General features: G+C 31.9%; 1 protein-coding gene across 1 annotated transcript in view; it reads right to left on the bottom strand.

Moving 5' to 3' along the window:
- The window catches only part of LOC129003381 (oocyte zinc finger protein XlCOF6-like), a 37700-nt gene that overhangs the window by 1562 nt on the left and 13463 nt on the right, over window positions 1-22675 (bottom strand). Inside the window, exons 7-11 of the mRNA XM_054431673.1 lie at window positions 20796-21070; window positions 19790-19960; window positions 8513-8672; window positions 2137-2274; window positions 1663-1760 (exon numbers count right to left, since the gene is read on the bottom strand). Of these exons, the coding sequence (XP_054287648.1) occupies window positions 1663-1760; window positions 2137-2274; window positions 8513-8672; window positions 19790-19960; window positions 20796-21070 (842 nt within the window). The remainder of the gene's footprint in view (window positions 1-1662; window positions 1761-2136; window positions 2275-8512; window positions 8673-19789; window positions 19961-20795; window positions 21071-22675) is intronic.

The following is a 22675-nucleotide window of genomic DNA, read 5'->3' as shown; positions in this document are numbered from 1 at the left end:
CCCTGACAAGTCACCTTTGGTAACAACTGTAATTTTCTTATCCCCTTGAATTTATTTCATCTCCAATCACATGTTATTGCAAACCTCAATAAGACAACCTTGACAAAAAGTCTTCTAATCCCCATAAGAGTCTTGTTATCGAGGTTCTACTTTAAAAATTGGAATAGCCCCATGACAGTCTTGTTATCAAGGTTCTACTTGAAATATTGGAATAGCTTATTGTTCCTATAAAGGATAAGTAAAAGTAAAGGAACTAAAACATTGTTTTCCTGTAACAATTTTATTTTCAAATCATGTTGTTCTTATACATTAGTTCTCCATGTAACGCAAACATGTGGAGCTTCAAGTTGCCCTTCTGTTTAGTTCTTTTTGGACAGAACTGACATTGAAACATGGCTTCTTTACCACACTCATTCTTCACATGCTGGACAAGTGAATGTTTATGCTTGTATGTCCGATGGCAGCTCTCACATCTGAATATCTGGCGAGGTCCAGTATCCTTTTTAATTGTGTAAGCTGAAAATCAATATACAAGTAAAAGTAACACCATTTCTTTAATTGATAAAAGAAAAAATGTGAAATTAAATCAGATTTTTTATTGAACACATGAGCATTACGGAACACATGTATTATGTACATATCACTGAATAAAGATTATGCGGCAAGCATATTTATGATTGTGACAAGGCACATTGTAGTCTACCAAATTACAAAGTGGCATTGAAATACACGTACAAATGAGAAAGTAAAAACTAATTGCTGTGTAAATTTTGCACCACGATTGATATTTCTTGGCGCTATGAGAATATTATTTTGTCCACGGATGAGAAGGTGCCTAAAATATTTCAATCTCAGTTAAAGCTCAAAAAGGTACTAAAAGTAGGTAAAACCCTACTATGCAAAGGGATGATTTCTTTTGTTAATCATATGTAAAATTATTGCAATATTTTTCAAATATCATAAACTACCCATAACCAAAAATGAATTTCAAACTAAGAAGAAAACCCATAGCTCATTATTGCATAGTTTACAAGCATCTAAAATACGAACTGTAATGAAATTACTAAAAGTATATAGGAAGAATAAAGTTGCTAGATGTTAGGAAAGTAAGTAATTAAATGTATTATGTAATGTACTGTATAATCAAACTTACAACCAAATGTGGTAGATTTAATAGAAAAAATAGATAACAAATGTTGTGTATATAGGTGAGACAATAAGCAAAATCGCCCATTCGACATGTTGAGGATTATTTTCTTCGATTGTAGCATTGTGAGACTAAAATTATCAATGCAGTACAATTTATACAAATGTTTGTAAACAAATCACTTTTTTTGCTAGGATATTTTGTTCTCAGAGTCCATTATATTTATTATTATATTTTTAATATGTTGAATAAAATAACTTATTGGCTTTATCTCTTTAGATAAAAAATTATGTTTACTAAATCAACTACAAATAAAACTAATAATTAATTAGACAAGTACAAGAAGTTAAGCATTATTTCAGTTTCAAAAAAATTTTACTTTAAATTACTGTATTCTTTTACAGAAGATCTCCATGTTTGGCAAACAAGTGAAGCTTCAAGTTGCCCTTTTGTTTAGTTCTATGTGGACAGAATTGACACTGAAACATTGCTTCTTTTCCACACTCATACTTCACGTGTTTCAAAAGTCCTGTTTTGTACTTGTATGTTCGATTGCAAGTTGCACATCTGTACATGCCAGTGCTTCCTGTTTGGTTTTGAATGTCGGAAGGAGCTGAAAAATCAGGATGTTTGAATTTCTTTATATGTGTATGTGCATGTCTTTTAACATTGGTGTATCAATTAATGGCGCTATTTAACAAAAGGTCGGCGTTTAGTAGTAAAAATAACTAATTTGGACCGTTTTTACAAAAACATAAAAATACCAATGAGGTAAAATTCAAATAAACTCCACTAGGAAATATATACCAAAAACTACAAACAAATGAAACCTACTACAAAATAGCTAAATATACAATATTTTAAGGAGTGTCAAATTAGACATTGTAAAAATCAACTCGTTTTATTCAGATTTATCAATGCTGCGTGCTTGGTGAACATATGGATCTTAAGGTTGCTCTTCTGTCTGGATCTGTGTGGACAAAAGTCACACTGGAACATAGGCTCTTTCCCGCAAGCGAATCTTTGGTGTTCAACCAGCTTGTGTTTGTACTTGTAACTGCGGCTGCAGGTTGTACACGTGAACTTCTCTAGAGGTCTTCCAGCATACTGCAGAACCGCAGACAATCCTGCAGAGCCAGATAATGTTAAAGATCAAACAATACCGTTTGTATAGTATCTAAAATACGATGGTTAGTACTTCTGCTGGTACGCATTAGATTGGTGAATTTCTAGCATATTGCAAAACTGTAGACAATCCTACAGAAACAGTGCAAAAAACCATGTTTAACAACATATTATTTTGTGTATAATATCCACAATGCAATATTTTGTACTTTTAACTGCGGCTGCAGGTCGTATAAGTGTATTTCTGCAGATCAACTCTAGTCTTCTGCACAGTTTAGACAATCCTACTGATGCAATAAAAATATATTATGTTAAACGCCAACAGTTTTTTTTAGGATCAAAATGTCATCAAAATTTATTTTTTCTAAGTTTTACGAGGAACATTTTAAGTATTTGAAAAGGAGTATTTGAAAACACCCAGTAGTTGAGAAGTTACTAAACAGAGCAAATGAACTTATACAGAACATTTCTAGCATAGTGCTGTGCAAATAGGTAATGTTAAACATCAATCTACAGTACATTATTATTGGGATGTATGGTACGATTGGGGTTGTAAATGTTATGAAATTTATTGATAACGATGTTTTGATCTGAGCATTTTAGATAATTAAATATTGAAAGTCTTAAAGCTAATTTAGAATTAACTTATTTACTAATTATAATTACATAAAGAAGATAGTTAAGTAATATAGTCTGTTCCATTGTTTTCAATTTATGTATATTACTAAGAGAAAGATGGTGAATTTACCACAAATTTGCTTTATTAAAGCTATCTGGAAAGTAATGTACTATAATAACTCCTCTTTTATGCTATTATAAAAAGATGTTATGGAAAAATACGAACTGTAAACACTTTAGCCCTACTTAACACAAAAATATTATAATTTTCACTACATATTTCTAGGGTTCTCTTTCTATACAGTATATCCACAAATAAAAAGGTGCTAGGTGTGTTATTACATCACAGCATTGTAAAGTGAGCAAATAAAAACAAAGTATTTAAAAATAAAATGTGTATTTTGCTATTACAAAATAGCAATCTCAATGATTGCATGTTAAAAAAATGTGGCTTTCCCAGGAAAAGGTAACCAAAGAGTCTTCTAATTTGTTATCTAAAACTGTCAAAACTATAAGTACAAATAAAACAAATCAAAACAATAATCACAAAGGGTTAACATAATCAATGTTAGGTTTCTGCGGAAAGATTTTAGGAATAATTTGAACTTTTAAATATCAAACTTAACAAAAGACCTATATGGACTGGTTCCAACGAAATTTATACTTGAATGGAACACAGTTAAATAAAACACCCAACGATTAAAATATTTAGATAAAAATATCAATTGACAGCAGTAAAATATATTCATGGCTCAATAAAATTACAATAATTTTTATTCTAAAACTTGTAGCAGAGCTTGGCTGTGAATTAAGTAATCACCATATATTGTAAATGATACAGAAAGTTTCGGATAAAATTGGACATAGTTGAATTTAGGCTAAGGTAGCGCTAGTGTTAACCATTATGGTTTCATGTATAAGTAAACACATTATTATTCTCATTATATTCTTATCCTGCCCATAACGTAATATTACACGTAGTAATTTGGTACTATACCAACCACACCTATAAATAAATACCCTTAAGGTTAGGTTAGGTTAGATGGGTGGTCGGTATGATGCCAAAGTACCTATTTTTCTTCTAGGAAAAATAAAATAAAACCTTATATCAACTTTATAAATAAAAATAAAGTAATCTAGACTGTAACACACACACAGAGTGGCTAATTCAACAATTTAAAATAGAAAATCAACTCTAGCTGTCCCGACGAATGGGATGTATACTTAACAAAAAAACAATTCCAAAACTTCAATGGATTCAGATACATCCATAGTCAAAATTAACAGTATCTCTTCATGTTGCATTTCCTTCATTGGATTCTTCCATTTCCTCCTCGTTCTTCGAGTGCTTCAAAATGACGTGGGTCCGTAGAATGCTATACTGCTTCGCCCGATGAGGACAGTGCGGGCATTGAAACGTCGGTTCTTTTCCACACTGAAAGCGCTGATGGTACGAAAGAGATTTTTTGTATTTGAATTCCTGTCCACATTTTTCACAACCTAGCTTCGGTCTGACCCTGGGAGCCAACCGGCTTTCAACAGTTCCTGAAAGTAAGATATCAAGAATATTAAGCAATATACGATTTCTTTTACACTTTTAAGGGTATTAAGAGTTCTAAAACGAATGTGGTTGAATTAGTTGCAAATTGTTCCCAAGTTTGATATAAAGAATTCCAGGGCTAGGAGATCGCGTATTCATGAACACTACGGAAATATTTCTAGGATATAACTTAAAATATCTATTTCAACACGAAAGTGTTATATTTCAACACGACACGTCTACATAACACATGTCTAAGTGCCATAATCCTACAAACTACAGTAGTGTAAAATGACAGTTTCTAGTGCATTTGACTTTGTATTTTGTATACATTTCGGGTGGGATCCTCTATGCAGATACGTCACTTGTCCAAAAGTGATGAATCTTCAAAGAGAATGTTCATGTTTTTGTAAACCTGATGAAGAGTTAGTCCAAACCGAAATCTAAACATAGTCAAATTCACTAAAAGAATTTCGTGGTAAAATACCTATTCTTGATTACTTATAATTTACTGAGCAATTCAGGAGGCTTAAACAATGGATAATTGAACAGGTGTTGAGTGCAATCCCCTATTTAACTTACTAATAAGTGCAAGCTGGACACCAAGCATTTAAGCTGATCCCTCCCGCTAGCTACAACACAGAATAGTAAGCTCAACATGAATTGAACACGCAAGGAAATAGAACCCGTACATATAAAAAGACCTTCGAGCAACGAATTACTCAACACAGTCACTGTGTTACCGTTGGCCCGGACGAGGGACTCAGGAACACAAAATTTCACGTGCGGGGTGAAGACCAGCAAGTGGGAATTATTGGAAAGACGGAAATAATTTGAGTAAGCGCAGGGAAATCACTTTGGGTACAAATAATGAACAATACTTTTCACCACGACGCAAAAATATGCACATACAGAATATCAAACCTTAGTACAATTAAAACTGTTATATTTCTTAATTAAAATAAATTTTATATCAAAATAATAGCGAAAAGGTTATGGCAATACTCCCTGACAACGTATGAAAATAAAAAAGTTCTAGTCCAAGGTTATCTTTGTTATTCAGTAAATCTAAGCTAAAAACACAACAACACAAGCTTCTGAATATTTCGGTTCACTTTGTATTGTAAAAACAGTAAAAACAGCTGATTCCAAAAATAAGAATACATTTTTAACAAAAACACTAGTGCTTGTAGTGATCAGTGGATAATTGATTGGCTGCAAAGGAAAGTAAATTTAGATCAAGGGAAAATCATCCAATCGTTTTTTCATGCTCTAAATTAGAGCTAGGGAAACATTTACTTTCTTTTAAATGAACTATTATCGTAAACATCTACTTTCTGTACGGTGTGATAAAAATAAAATGTGTTTCCACAAAAATTGCCAATCGTGCTACAATCTTGGAAGACGGTCTTCAAGGGTTAATATAAACTGGTGAATTTGTTTGGGGATATGAACTATTACATTAACAATAGGAAATATTATAAAGAGTGCAAAATATCACAAAAACACACATTAAAAGTTTTGATTTATTGGCTTGAAAATACAAATTCAATAACAAAGACAGTTTTCAAACACTTTCTTAAATAAAGTATAACTTAAGTCGCCATATGTATCCGATAATGGACGCATACATAGCAAAAATATATTTTGACTATTCAGTTACGTACCATTAAGTATATTTTTTGAAAAAATGAAAATTCATTTCAGTTACAGTAAATGAACAGAAAAATACAATAAATTGGAAAGCAATTAGGTGGTAACATATAACACAATATAATAGGGAGAGGACAATTGAGCTGTTAAAATTGGCCATGGTTAACAAACTATTTCGTTACCTATTAGTTGTATACAGTTAGTAAAAAGTACTCAGTACATAAAAAAAGTATAGGTGTAAAAAAATTCTGATACAAATACAAGAACTGTTAACAATTCCACACACACAAATTGTGATGGACAGTTAAGAAGAGAAAATGAATTACACTTAACTAAATCTAACTTGTACAGCTAAACAAATTTTTAATCCAATAAATTCATTGAACAGATCAAAAGTAGTCAGATTGAACATGCTTAAGATAAGAACTTAAGTTAAATTAATAGGAATTCAATAACTAAGCTAATACAAAATATTATCAAGCAAAAATTAACATGCAACATAGTTAGTGATAATCCTAAGGGCATTATCAGAACAATTTCGTTGTTTTGCGACTTTCATCTTAATACATAATTATTATCTAAAATATCTCCTTCAGGTCACGATTCCTATAGCTTTGTCTTTCTTCCTGATTTCAATTTATGAGCCGTTCGTTTTGGCTTCTTCTCTCTGTTTCCTAAAGCAAATAGAAAATTGAAATAAATTAACTTACAATAATATTTAATTGTCGTTAGGCTACGTCTTTGATTTTTATGAAATTATTCTCATAGGCTAATGTTAACTTACCTTTCTCCAATGTATAAGTTACTTAATCACAATTTAATAAGTATAATATAGAAATACAAATTTAAATCCAAAGTTTTTATGTAATTAAATTTAAAATTTAATTTAATTTAATCTGATGGGAAGCTTAAAAACATAATCAAACAGCATTTAATCATTCAATCTAATTACTCATAAATCCCAAACCCCGTGTATAAGGACTGTGCATAATTTAAACACAATTCCAGCTTATTATTTATACCTATAGATGGATAGATTTATGCCTATAGCCTATACATTTTATACACAATTGACAGTTTTTATACACAATTTATAGTTTTTATACACTAGGTTATAGATTTTAATAATAATGTAGTGCAAAGTACAATAAAAATGTAAACAAGAGGAATAGCATTCCGTCTGTTAGAACATTATACCCTTTTTAATCTTGACTTTCATTTAAGTGCCCAATCGCTAATTGAAGATTTTCTGCACATCCTAATTTTACAGTGTAAAATCCATAAATTTTGCAATGCATGTATTATGTCAAAAGAAATGATGTCGTGTAGGCACAAAAAAATAGTAAAAGAAGATTGCAGTTTTGTAACAATTAGAGATTAAACCGTGGACAAAAATTATTATATATAATAAGACTGTCAAGCTATACGGTGGTTACCATAGCTTCTGGCGCACACCGCTGGGAGCGCTGTGTAATTATGTTGCACGTACGCCGTAACTACATAGGGCTTCCACCGGTGTGCGCCAGAACCTATGGTAACCGCAGCACAGCTGACGGTCTATATTAAATTATTTTTGTCTATGATGAAACCAACCTGGATTCCAATCTATATCTTGCACTAACGAGCCATCTTGAAATTATGGGTATGATTTCTTTGTTGGTTGCTTTCTTTGCAGTTCTGACAACTTCTGCAACATGAATAATAACCTGGTGTATAATCCTTGAAGAAGCAGATAATAACACAGAAATATCTCCCCATAAATTTATAAAAAATTTTTAATTTTTTGTTCTCAAATAGATTATGACTTTTTAAATAGAAACTAAAAACTAGACTAGACTTTTTAGAATAGGTTATTGTTTACCGTATTTTACATTGGATGGTATTTAAAAAAATAGGACTGATATTTCGCTGACGAATCGTGTTTGAAAAGAATGTATTCTTGGTATTCGTATTCTTTTGAGCAAGTAAACCTATTCAAAGATTTCTTTTACTTAAGCGAAGTCCAGCCTATACGGTACACTATTGAATTATTGTCCGTTTTGATTTTTGATATTTTAATATGCCGTTTTGATAAGTAGAGCCTAGATAATAAGTTTTTCGTTATTAAAAAAGACTTGTAATCGAGGTTCGATAGAGAGTTGCAAAACATGTGATCAGGTGTAATATAAATTAAAAGGGGGGTGTTGTAAAGGTTCCACTGTACCATTTTGTATTTGTTAGCATTTGTGTTTTAATTTTATTCTTTTCACGTGTCTTTTCACTAGTTTAGAACTACTAAGGAAGAATTTATAGAGTCATTAAGTTTATTTAAATTCAAGGAAAAATGTATCGTCCATATGAGTACTGAGATTTTTATTTTTATCAATTAGGATGCAAAATGTCACCAACAGTCTTTTTATACAATATAAAGTCTTGTTACGGAATCTTACCAAGAATAATAGAGTTCAGTCTAGCTAGGGCGAAAACCTTTTTCCCCTTCTTTCCCAAATAGCTGTAGTGCAGGGCCAATTCATCAGTCATTAGATTTTTCAAGATTGTTACAGTCATATCCTTTGCACGAAACCCTCCAAAGATGGTCAAATACTGCATCTAGAACAAAAGTGATAAAGATATCTATAATTTCCCTTAAGAAAACCTTGAAATATTATTTACTTTGGTTTCTGTAATTAAATAATGTTTTCTTCCACAATCTTATTCAAATAATGCAAATGCGTTGTGAATAAAAGATTTAGGAAACGACAATTTAGCATTTCAGCATAATCCAAAGGCAAGAATATAAAAAATCTAAAATAACTATGACTCGAAACCTGTGTACATAATCATAAAGACTATGATGACAAAAACATCCGATTTCAAGACAATCCTATGTCAAATAGTTGCGAAGTTATGATGTCACAATCGACACCCCTCTCCATGAGTGGAATAAGGAAAAAGTTTGCCTCATTTTCAGAGCCTCCCTTTCAATTTTTTAGGATATATTGTCCAAGAAAAACAATGAATAAATTAAATTGATGTACAAATTAGCAATAACCCATTACCTCTGGGTTCATTGCAAAACAGTAGGTGATGCCGCTCATCCCCTTTAAACTAGCAACATTTTTCAGATCGAATTTGTATATAGTATACTGTAGACAACGTTTTAAGTGAAAAACACATTTAAAACTATCTATTTATATACATGCTGGAAAAAGTCCTGGGACAAAAAAGCCCTACATTCCCATATTTCCACCTATCGAAAGCTCAAAAATTTAAAACAATAGATTTGGTTTCCCAACCTACCAATACGTCACGTTTTTTTTTATCCTCAAGCTGTTTTTCAAGTGCTTCCAATTGTTCCACTGACGAAATAGGTAGCAAGTTCTTTATTTCTTGAAGAAAACCGTCTTCAACCAAAGATGAATTGATGGATTTCACACTAAGTATTTTCAACCCAGAGTTTCTCGATTCGCACCGTCCTTTGACAACTTCTTCGTACACCAAATCAGTTTTTAGCTCAATGTGTTCCAATAAAGATTGCAATCGGTTGAGTTTTTTAAGGAAGACTCCCTTCATACCTAAAATAATGAACTTGATTAGTACTAAGTAGCATTTAGACTGTGGAAATTTCTTACAATATGTTTTACAGTAATATTTATAGTTAACATATTTAATAGTAAAAGACAGTTAGAAAGATTCTCAGAATTAATTCCTAAAGCTTTTCCTACTTAAATCGTTGGGGGAAATCAACTAGACAAAAATGCTATAGAGGTTATATTGCTGTAAATGTCTTTTAGCCACATGAGCCTTAAGATTATTCTTCTTCTTCGCTTTATAAGAACAAAACTCGCAAGCATTCTTTATTGCACTCGTCAACACTAGCGCTTGTAGTGATCAGTGGATAATTGCTTGGCTACAAAGGAAAGTAAATTTAGATCAAGGGAAAATCAGCCGATCGTTTTTTCATGCTCTAAATTAGAGCTAGGGAAACATTTACTTTCTTTTATATGAACTATTATCGTAAACATCTACTTTCTCTACGGAATGATAAAAATAAAATGTGCTTCCACAAAAATTGCCAATTGTGCTACAATCTTGGAAGACTGTCTTCAAGGGTTAATATAAACTGGTGAATTTGTTTGGGGATATGAATTATTACATAACAATAAGAAGTATTATAAAGAGTGCAAAATATCACAAAAACACAAATTAAACATTTTGATTTATTGGCTTGAAAATACAAATTCAATAACAAAGACAGTTTTCAAGCACTTTCTTAAATAAAGTATAACTCAAGTCGCCATATGTATCCGATAATGGACGCATACATAGCAAAAATATATTTTGACTATTCAGTTACGTACCATTAAGTATAATTTTTGAAACAAATGACAATTCATTTCAGTTACAGTTAATGAACAGAAAAATACAATAAATTGGAAAGCAATTAAGTTGTAACACATAACACAATATAATAGGGAGAGGTCAATTGAGCTGTTAAAATTGGCCATGGTTAACAAACTATTTCGTTACCTATTAGTTGTATACAGTTAGTAAAAAGTACTCAGTACATAAAAAAAGTATAGGTGTAAAAAAATTCTGATACAAATACAAGAACTCTTAAAGTTAACTAACACAATTCCACACACAAAAATTGTGATGGATAGTTAAGAAGAGAAAATGAACTACACTTAACTAAATCTAACTTGTACAGCTAAACAAATTCTTAAACCAATAAATTCATTGAAGAGGTCAAAAGTAGTCAGATTGAACATCCTTAAGATAAGAACTTAAGTTAAATTAATAGGAATTCAATAACTAAGCTAATACAAAATATTATCAAGCAAAACTTAATATGCAATATAGTTTGTACTCAGGGCATTATCAGAACAATTTCGTTGTTTTGCGACTTTCATCTTAATACATAATTATTATCTAAAATATCTCCTTCAGGTCACGATTCCTATAGCTTTGTCTTTCTTCCTGATTTCAATTTATGAGCCGTTCGTTTTGGCTTCTTCTCTCTGTTTCCTAAAACAAATAGAAAATTGAAATAAATTAACTTACAATAATATTTAATTGTCGTTAGGCTACGTCTTTGATTTTTATGAAATTATTCTCATAATGTTAACTTACCTTTCTCCAATGTATAAGTTACTTAATCACAATTTAATAAGTATAATATAGAAATAGAAATTTAAATCCAAAGTTTTTAAAACCGTGGACAAAAATGATTACATATAATAGACTGTTAAGCTATATGGTGGTTACCATGGTTACCATAAGTTCTGGCGCACACCGCTGGGAGCGCCGTGTAGTTACATAGCACGAGCGCCGTAACTACATAGCGCTCCTAGTGGTGTGCGCCAGAACCTATGGTAACCGCAGCACAGCTGACAGTCTATATTAAATTCTTTTTGTATATGATAAAACCCACCTGGATTCCAATCTATATCTTGCACCAGCGAGCCATCTTGAAATTATGGGTATGATTTCTTTGTTGGTTGCATTCTTTGCAGTTCTGACAACTTCTGCAACATGAATTATAAACTGTTGTATAATCCCTGAAGAAACAGATAAAAACACAGAAATATCCCCCCATATATTTAAAAAAAAAAAAATTCTTTCTTCTAAAATAGCTAATGACTTTTTAAATAGAAACTAAAAAATAGACTAGACTTTTTAGAATAGATAATTGTTTACCGTATTTTACATTGGATTGTATTTAAAAGGTGTTTAAAATCAATGTTTTAAACGCGCAAAATATGACGGATATATTGCTGACGAATTGTGTTTGAAAGGAATGTTGATCTTGGTAATAATTTTCTTTTGACCCAGTAAACATATTCAAAGATTTCTGTTACTGAAGCGAAGTCCAGCCTAAACGCTGCAATATTAAACTATTGTCCGTTTTGAATTTTGATATTTTAATATGCCGTTTTGATTCAAAGTATAACCTAGAAAATAAGTTTTTCATTATTAAAAAAGACTTGTAATCGAGGTTAGATAGAGAGTTGCAAAACATGTGATCAGGAGTAATAGATATCAAAAGGGGGGTGTTGTAAAGGTTCCACTGTACCAATTTGTATTTGTTAGCATTTGTGTTTTAATTTTATTCCTTTCACGTGACGTTTTACTAGTTTAGAACTACTAAGGAAGAATTTGTCGAGTCATTAAATTTATTTATATTCAAGGAAAAATGTATCGTCCGTACGAGTACTGAGATTTTTATTTTTATTAATTAGGATGCAAAATATCACCAACAGTCTTTTTATACAATATAAAGTCTTGTTACGGAATCTTACCAAGAATAATCGAGTTCAGTCGAACTTTGGCAAAAACCTTTTTCCCCTTCTTCCCCAAATAGCTGTAGTGCAGGGCCAATTCATCGGTCATTAGATTTTTCAAGATTGTTATAGTCATATCCGTTGCACGAATCCCTCCAAAGATGGTCAAATACTGCATCTAGAACAAAAGTGATAAAGATATCTATAATTTCCCTTAAGATAACCTTGAAATATTATTTACTTTGGTTTATGTATTTAAATAATGTTTTCTTCCATAATCTTATTCAAATAATGCAAATGCGTTAGAAATAAAAGATTTAGGAAACGACAATTTAGTATTTCAGCAGACTCGAAACCTGTATACATTATCATTAAGACTTTGGCGTGATGACAAAAACATAAGAATTCAAGACAATCCTATGTCAAATAGTTGTGAAGTTATGATGTCACAATCGACAACCCCTCTCCATGAGTGGAATAAGGAGAGAGTTAGCCTCATCTTCAGAGCCTATCATTCAATTTTTTGGGATATATTGTCCAAGAAAAACAATGAATGAATTAAATTGGTGTACAAATTATGAATGACCCATCGTCTTCGGGTTTATTGCAAAAAGGTAGGTGATGCCGCTCATCCCCTTTAAACTAGCAACATATTTCAGATCGGATTTGTACATAGTATACTGTAGACAACGTTTTAAGTGAAAAAAAAAACATTTAAAACCATCTATATATATGCTGGTAAAAGTCCTGGGACAAAAAAGCCCTACATTCCCATGTTTCCCACTATCGAAATACAAAAATTTAAAACAATAGATTTGGTTTCCCAACCTACCAATACGTCACGTTTTTCTTTGTCCTCAAGCTGTTTTTCAAGTGCTTGCAATTGTTCCTCTGACGAAATAGGTAGCAAGTTCTTTATTTCTTGAAGAAAACCGTCTTCAACCAAAGATGAATTGATGGATTTCACACTAAGTATTTTCAACCCAGAGTTGCTCGATTCGCACCTTCCTTTGATAACTTCTTCGTACACCAAATCAGTTTTTAGCTCAATGTGTTCCAATAAAGATTGCAATCGGTTGAGTTTTTTAAGGAAGATTTCCTTCATACCTAAAATAACGAACTTGATTAGTACTAAGTAGCATTTAGACTGTGGAAATTTCTTACAATATGTTTTATAGTAATACTTATAGCTAACATATTTAATTGTACAAGACGGTTAGAAAGCTTCTCAAAATTATTTCCCAAAGCTTATCATACTTAAATCGTTGGGGGAAATCAACTAGACAAAAATTCTACGTAAGTTATATTGCTGTAAATGTCTTTTAGCCAAATGGGCCTTAAGATTATTCTTCTTCTTCGCTTTATAAGAACAAAACTCGCAAGCAAGATGGGGTTCTTTATTGCACTAGTGCTTATTAGCTGCAAAAAAAGGTAAATTTAGAGCAAGGGAAAAACAGATGATCGTATTTTCATGCTCTAAATTAGAGCTAGGGGAACAATTACATTATTTTATGTGAACTATTGCCGTAAACAACTACTTTCTTTACGGAGTGATAAAAATATAATATCGTGCTTCCACCAAAATTGCCAATTGTGCTACAATCTTGGAGGACAGTCTTCAAAGGTTAATATCATCTGGTGTATTTGTTTGAGGATACAATAGGAGGTGATGTTAAGAATGCAAAATATCACAATAACACGTTAACAATTTTGATTTTTTTAATGGTTTGAAAATACAAATTCAATAACAAAGACATTAATCAAACACTTTCTTAAATAAAGTAGAACTTAAGTCGCCATGTGTATCCGATAATGGACACATACATAGTACAAATATATTTTGACTATTCTATTATGTACGGTTAAGTATAACTTTTCAAATGGACGACAATTCATTTAAGCTACAATTAATGAGCATAAAAAAGGAAATAGGAAAGTAATTCAGTTGTAATATAGTTATTTGTGCAACTAGTGAGAAAAGTGAGCAATTGACTCACTCGAGAGAAATCCTTACTCACGAGCCGTAGGCGAGTGAGGAATGGTTTCTCGAGTGAGGCAATTGTACTTTGAACTCGAGTTGCACATTATACTTTTCCTACAGTTACCATAAAACAAATAAATTGGTGAAGAAGCATAACCTATTTTTACACAGAAGTGAACTTTTAATATAACATTTAATGTGAAGTGACAAATACAACAGTACAACAGCTGACAAGCTGATTTACAGCCAGTGCTGCCAATGTATTTCGCGTGCATACGACGTTACAAACGTACTGCATGTTACGTGCTCACTATTTCGTGCCTTCACGTTGCAAATCTGGAGTGAGACAAAGTAATTAGAGTGAGACAAAGTTAACATTGTCTCACTGATGAGCGAATTGGCCACTTTGCTTTCTCAAATCAGTGAGAGAACATGTACATTGTTAGGTAACTGTAGGAAAAAATATAATACACTAGCTAAATATAACTTGTATAGCTAAGCACAATTTTAATCCAATTAATTCATTGTTTAAAGATTCAAATTAGTCAAATTGTTCACCCTTAAGAGAAGAACTTAAATTAAATTAATAGGAATTCAATAAATACTACTACAAAATATTATCAAAGTAATGACGATGTAAAAACAATAATATAACAACAACATGTAATTTTAGACTAAATCTATAATGCACAATGAACAAATAATTTAATGCTGGTTTAATTACCATACACAAATCAAGGATAACACAAAATAATATATGTTCAAAGACATCATATTCTATTCTAAACCAATTGAGTGTGTTTACCACTACTCAAGCAAAAATAAATATGCAATATAGTTTGTACTAAGGGCATAATCAGAACAATTTAGATGTTTTGTGACTTTCATTTTCCTACTAATATTATAAATGAGAAAGTTTGGATGTATGGATGTATGGATGTATGTTTGTGACAAGTGAACGCGAAAAATACTGGTCGGATTGGGCTGAAATTTGGCATGATGATAGCTCACATTCTCGATTAACATATAGGCATATTCTTATTTCAAAAATCCTTTCGGGCTCCGCCCCAGTGGCTCTGAAGTTTCCCATGTTAACCTTATGAGAAATGGAATTATTGAATCTTAACAGCTGTTTCAATTAAATAAGTTGGTTCTGTTCTATGATGTTCAATAGCATTAAAGTTACAAGGATTACCAACAGGGAGCAGCACTATTATTTCTTTTACATTTATGACAACAGCTAATTTGCAACCAAAAGGTGAGTGAGCGTAGCGAACGAACTTCAACCTGGAGGCGAGTTAGCGTAGCGAACGAGCTAACCTGAAGGCAAGTGAGCGCAGCGAACGAGCTCCAACCTAAAGGTGAGTGAGCGTAGCAAACGAGCTCCAACCTAAAGGTGAGTGAGCGTAGCGGACAAACTTCAACCAGGATGTGATTGAGCCATGCGAACGAGATAATCTTGAAAATTAAGAAGTTAAATGGGGCAAAGCCCGCGGGTTACAGCTAGTAATACATAATTATCAGCTAAAATATCTCCTTCAGGTCACGATTCCTATAGCTTCGCCCTTCTTCTTCATTTCAATTTATGAGCCGTTCGTTTTGGCTTCTTCTCTCTGTTTCCTAAAACAAATAGAAAATTGAAATAAATTAACTTACAATAATATTTAATTGTCGTTGGGCTACATCTTTGATGGTTATGAAATTATTCTCATAATGTTAACTTACGTTTCTCCAATATATGTTTTGAAGTTACTTAATCACAATTTAATAAATATATCTTAGAAATACAAATTTAAATCTATTTTTTATGTAATTAAATTTAAAATTTAATTTAATTTAATCTGATGGGAAGCTTTAAATAACATAATCAAACAGCATTTAATCGTCCAATCCAATTACCCATAAATCCCAACCCCGTGTTTAAGGACTGTGCATAATTTTAACACAATTACAGCTTATTGCGTATAGATTTTATACACAATTTATAGTTTTCATGAATCCTGACTTTCATTTAAGTGCCCAAATTAGTTTAGCTCATTGAAGATTTTCTGCACATCATAATTTTACAGTTTAAAATCCATAAATTTTGCAATGCATGTATTATCTCAAAATAAATTATCTCGTGTTGGCACAAAAAATGGTAAAATAAGAATGCAGTTTTGTCACAATTAGAGATAAAACTTACCTGGCGTCCAATCTATTTCTTGCACCAGCGAGCCATCTTGAAATTATGGGTATGATTTCTTTGTTGGTTGCATTCTTTGCAGTTCTGACAACTTCTGCAACAGAAATTATAAACTGTTGTATAGTTCTTGAAGAAACAGATAAAAACACAGAAGTATCCCTCCATAAATTTTTTGAAAATTTTTTAAATTATTTAATTTCAAATAGATGATGACTTTTAGATAGAAATTAAAAACTAGACTAGACTTTTTAGAATAGGTAATTGTTTACCGTATTTCACATAGATTGTATTTCAAAGTTGTTTGAAATAAATGTTTTAAAAACACAAAATATGATGGATATTTCACTGACGAATTGTGTTTGATAAGAATGTTGTTTTTGATATTTGTATTCTTTTGACCCAGTAAACCTATTCAAAAATATGTGTTACTTAAGGCATGGCCCTGCCTAAACAGTACAATTTTTTAATATTGTCCCTTTTGATTTTTGATATTTTAATATGCTTGATAATAAGTTTTTAATTATTAAAGTAAGACTTGTAATCGAGGATAGATAGAGGGTTGCAATAAAATGTGATCAGGTGTAATATAAAATCATAAGGGCGATATTGTCAAAGTTCCATGGTATCGTTTTGTATTTGTTAGCTTTTGTGATTTATTAACTTTGCTATTCTTTTCATGTGTCGTTTCACAAAATTATAATTCCTAAAGAAGAAGTTGTCGAGTCGTTGGGTTTATTTAAATTCAAGGAAAAATGTATCGTCCAAATGCTTATTAAGATTTTTAATTTTATTAATTAGGATGCAAAATGTCACAAACAGTCTGTTTATATAATATAAAGCTAATTACGGAATCTTACCAAGAATAATCGAGTTCAGTCGAACTTTGGTGAAAACCTTTTTCCCCCTTTTGCCCAAATAGCTGTAGTGCAGGGCCAATTCATCGGTCATTAGATTTTTCAAGATTGTTAAAGTCATATCCTTTACACGATGGCCTCCAAAGATGGTCAAATACTGCATCTAGAACAAAAGTGATAAAGATTTCTATAATTTCCCTTAAGTTATGTATTTAAGGTAAATGCACCAGTGGCTGACAGTATAAGAAACTATACGCACTTAATAATCCGTGGTTTTGAATAAATAGGAACTAAAGAGATATTACGGATTTTATGTGATTCTAAATTTAATGTAGTTTTCAAATTTGTCATACAAAAAGGGTTTTTTAAATATATTTTATAACATTTTTAAACTTAATTCAACCTTTGTACGTGTTCCAGTGGCTGACAGTGAAAAAAGTGCTTGTACCAGTAGCTGACAGTCAGTTGTCCCAGTAGCTGACACTGGAACTATACATGTACTAGCTGCTAAACCTAAGGGTTTTATAATTTATAAGACGAATAAAATCTAACTTAATAATTAAATTATAAAATCATTTAAAACGTTGTTAAGAAAATTTATTTTTCATATTTTAAAATAAAAAATATTTACATTAAAAAATATACAGGGTGGTAAAAAAGTCCCAGGACGGCTAAATATTTTAAAAAATAATGAAGATAGAGCTACAATACTTGGTACAAAGTTACAGGGCATAAACCTCTATTTAACACATATTCAGTGATCCAATAACTCTTCAGGGGGACGGCCCACAAGGAGTCGTAAGACAATCTTAAATGGAAGCATAGGCCAATATGCACATCAAATTAAAGATATTTTTTAGTAAAATACAATGCCGCAAACCGCACTTCAAAAGGTTGATCCTGCGCAAAATGACAGTTGTTCAAAGATTCATTTAATTTACATTGCTATTATACGCTTACTTCTCCTAGGGCACAGCCCTAGGAATCGGAATAAAATTGTTAACGTAAGCATAGGTCGATATGCACATCAAATTTAAGGTCTTCACTAGTAGATTACGATGCCGTAAATTCAAGCTCAAAAGAATGACTGAGTAAAAAATGGCAGTCGTTCAAAGATTCAAAATGGCGGATTCAAGAAATCTTTGAACATCTGCCATTTTGCGCAGGATCAACCTTTTGAAGTGCGGTTAGCGGCATTGTATTCTACTAAAAAAGACCTTTAATTTGATGTGCATATTGACCTATGCTTCAATTTAAGATTTTCTTACGACTCCTTGTGGGCCGTCCCCCTGAAGAGTTATTGGATCACTGAATATGTGTTAAATAGAGGTTTATGCCCTGTAACTTTGTACCAAGTATTGTAGCTCTATCTACATTATTTTTTAAAATATTTAACTGTCCTGGGACTTTTTTACCACCCTGTATATATATTTTATATATATTTAAAAAATATACATTTTTTAAGATAATTTTGCTAATAAATTAAAAAATTAAAATCATTTTATAAAATAAATAGCATGCAAATTTCGATGGGTAAAACCAATTTAATATTGTGCAAGTAGCAAATATCCCCTGTCAGCTATTGGAACTTGTATGGATTTTGTGTACCAATGCCTGACATTGATATAATTTTAAATCCAAAACCCCTAACGCCCCAATTTTTTCATGAAATTGTCAACAAAGGTATAATTGATCAAAATAATGAGCCTAATCATTAATACTATTTAAGAAATTTAGCAAAATGACAAAAAACCAAACTTACTTTCTTAACAATTTCATTAAGGGAATCGACTAAATGTGATGTGTACGGACAGGGTCGCTTTCAAACCACCGCCATTCCGCAAGTATGGGCTAAATTTAACTGATTTTTTTGTAAACAAATCAAGAGTAAACATATGTTCTTCTAACAATGCAATCATGTGTAAATATTTTTAAGAGACCACATTATAATGTAAAGAAACTCAAACTGTCAGCTACTGGAGCACTGTCAGCCACTGGTGCATTTACCTTATTAGGTTTATGTATTTAAATAACGTTTACGTCCATAATCTTATTCAAATAATGCAAATGAGTTGTAAATAAAAGATTTAGGAATCGACAATTTAGTACAGGGTGCGGCAAAAAAACCGAACCATTTTCTGCAGCAAACTGTTCAGCGACATGTCGTCTGATAGTGGTGGGTGTAGGCTCATTGGAAAGCCTATACAATGCCATTTTTTGCAGTCATAGAGCAGTGGTCATATGAGCTTCGTGCGGTTTTTATCGAGTTGTTTTTTAAGTAATGATTTAGTCATTGCAACTCAGCGGCAGTTCCTGCGTTTATTCAATTAGGTCGACATAGAGAGGTTCCGTCGTGATTATCTGAATGGATGATAACCAAATTACACAGATTATTATTCTAACCCATAGTGATGAAAATTTACCTCAAAATTTGTGTACCTGTCAGACATGTTCAAGGCAGCCGCTTGTTTTCGGGCTGGCCTACGAGGACAGTTTTCCACTGCAGCACGAACTCTATCGAATGTTTGTTGTCTGGCGTCCGATCTGACTTTGGAAGGCCTGTCAGCTTCTTTTTCAACGCAGAAGCCGTTGTCCTAAAATAAGTAACCCACCGCATTATTGTGCTACGCAACGGAACTTCTCCTTGTCGCTGTCGCCTTAATGGAAAGAATGCATGAAACTGCCGATGAGTAGCAATGAATGAATTCACTATTTTATAAAAACGACTCCATAAAAACCGCACTAGCTCAGGCGACCACTGCTCTATGACTACAAAAAATGGCATTGTGTAGGCTTTCCAACGAGCCTACTCCCACCACTCTCGTACAACCTGTCGCTGAACAGTGCTCTGCAGAAAATAGATCGGTTTTTTTGCCGCACCCTATTTCAGCATAATCCAAAGGCAAAATCTAAAATAACTATGACTCGAAAACTGTATACACTATTATAAAGACTATTGGAGTGATGACAAAAACATCCGAATTCAAGACGATCCTATGTCAAATAGTTGTGAAGTTATGATGTCACAATCGACACCCCTCTCCATGAGTGGAACAAGGAGAGATTTTTCACCGCATCTTCAAAGCCTCCTTTCAATTTTTCAGGATATATTGCCCAAGAAAAACAATGAATGAATTAAATTGATGTACAAATTAGGAATAACCCATGGTCTTCGGGTTCATTGCAAAACGGTAGGTGATGCCCCTCATCCCCTTTAAACTAGCAACATATTTCAGATCGGATTTGTACATAGTACATAGTATGTACATAGTACATACTGTAGACTACGTTTTAAGTGAAAACACATTTAAAACTATCTATTTATATACATGGTGGAAAAAAGTCCAGGGACAAAAAAGCCCTACTTTCCCATTTTTCCCGCTATCGAAAGTTCAAAAAAAAAAAAATAGATTTAGTTTCCCAACTCACCATTACGTCACGTTTTTCTTTGTCCTCAAGCTGTTTTTCAAGTGCTTCGAATTGTTCCTCTGACGAAATAGGTAGCAAGTTCTTTATTTCTTGAAGAAAACCGTCTTCAACCAAAGATGAATTGATGGATTTCACACTAAGTATTTTCAACCCAGAGTTTCTTGTATCGCACCGTCCTTTGACAACTTCTTCGTACACCAAATCAGTTTTTAGCTCAATGTGTTCCAATAAAGATTGCAATTGGTTGAGTTTTTTAAGGAAGATTCCCTTCACACCTAAAATAATGAACTTGATAAGTCTAAGTAGCATTTAGACTGTGGAATTTCTTACAATACGTTTTATGGTAATATTTATAGTTAACAAATTTAATAGTAAAAGATAGTTAGAAAGCTTTTCAGAATTCCTAAAGCACTTCATACTTAAATCGTTGGGGGAAATCAAATGTTATTGGAGACATAAAGCATTTACTTAATATCAAATATCACAGGAGGTAACTAGACAAAAAGGCTAAGTAGGTTATTTTGTTGTAAATGTCTTTTAGCCACATGAGCCTTAAGATTATTCTTCTTCTTCGCTTTATAAGAACAAAACTCGCAAGCAAAATGGGGCTCTTTATTGCACTCGTACTTCATGTGTTGATTCAAACTCCTCTTGTATTTGTAGATCCTTCCACAATCTGGACAGATGAATAGTTCTGGTGCTTCTATAACACAAGCAATTAAATTTAATATAAACTCTATAGTCCAACCTGTAATACTACTAAAGTGGTTGAGGTGTTAATTATTCATCTTGAAATTGGAATTCTTCCTTTCATAAATGTTCTATTTGTACCTTCTGTTATTCATATTTCTGTTATTAAATTAGTAGCTTTGACAGGTTTACTTAGTTCCTAACTGCTTTATGTTTAAAGTTAAAATGAAAAAATAAGAAAACTGCTATAGTAAAATACTAATTTTTGTAGAAAACAATTGTGTGATAAAAGTTTAAATCAATTTGGCCAAAGATTGTTTAATTTTGAAACACGTGTGTCAGGAGGTGTTTCATACAATTTGCCTTGTTTAAAATAATTGCGTATATCCAGGAGAACAGCAAAACAATACACTTTAAGGATAGCAATTTGCAGCAACAATATATGTTGGTTTGTAATAACTAGAATAATCAGAAGCTCTAACTTTGATTAGTATTATAAAATTAACTTCAGTAGTGGATTACAAGTTTAGTGTGTAATAACCAACGATCAACATGGCACAATACTTTATTCTATAATTCACTAAACATTTTATTTAATACTGAGGGATTCTTGATGTTTCAACACCATGTGAGATTTCAAATTATTTTTCTTCTTAGCTCGATAGGGACAATAAGTACACAGAAATGAAGGTTCTTTTTGGCACTCATACTTCAAATGTTGACAAAGATTCCTTTTGTACTTGTAAACCCGTTGGCAGGTAGGGCAGGGAAATATACCCTCTCCAACGCCGAAATTACCTGAAACTTACATAGATTAATATAAATAGATACAAAATACATTTTGAATATTTAAATAGAGATTTTACATACATCTATTCTACAAATATTCGAGGTTATACGTTAAAAAAATCAGATTTTGGCGTGTTACCTTATAAAAAATATATACCAATGGCAGTGGTGAAAAATACAAAATATTATTTCCAAATAAATAATTTGACACTTGCATATTTTGTTCATTGTAAATTTAGAATATTTTTAACATTTAATAAAATGTAAATTTCATATTTTGAAATGTATCTGAAATGGTGTGATAAAATCAATTAATATTCCTTGTCAATTAATGCAATCTTTCCAACCTAAATACCAGTACTAAAATTGTAAAGTGGATAGTGTATAACATAAAATCATGG

Source organism: Macrosteles quadrilineatus, unplaced genomic scaffold (genome assembly GCF_028750875.1).
Source record: "Macrosteles quadrilineatus isolate MER2022 unplaced genomic scaffold, UCM_ALF_1.0 Scaffold_9__3_contigs__length_116548681, whole genome shotgun sequence".
Lineage (NCBI taxonomy): Eukaryota > Metazoa > Arthropoda > Insecta > Hemiptera > Cicadellidae > Macrosteles > Macrosteles quadrilineatus.
Note: the sequence above shows the minus strand (reverse complement) of the source record. Positions and strands in the feature narration are given on the sequence as shown.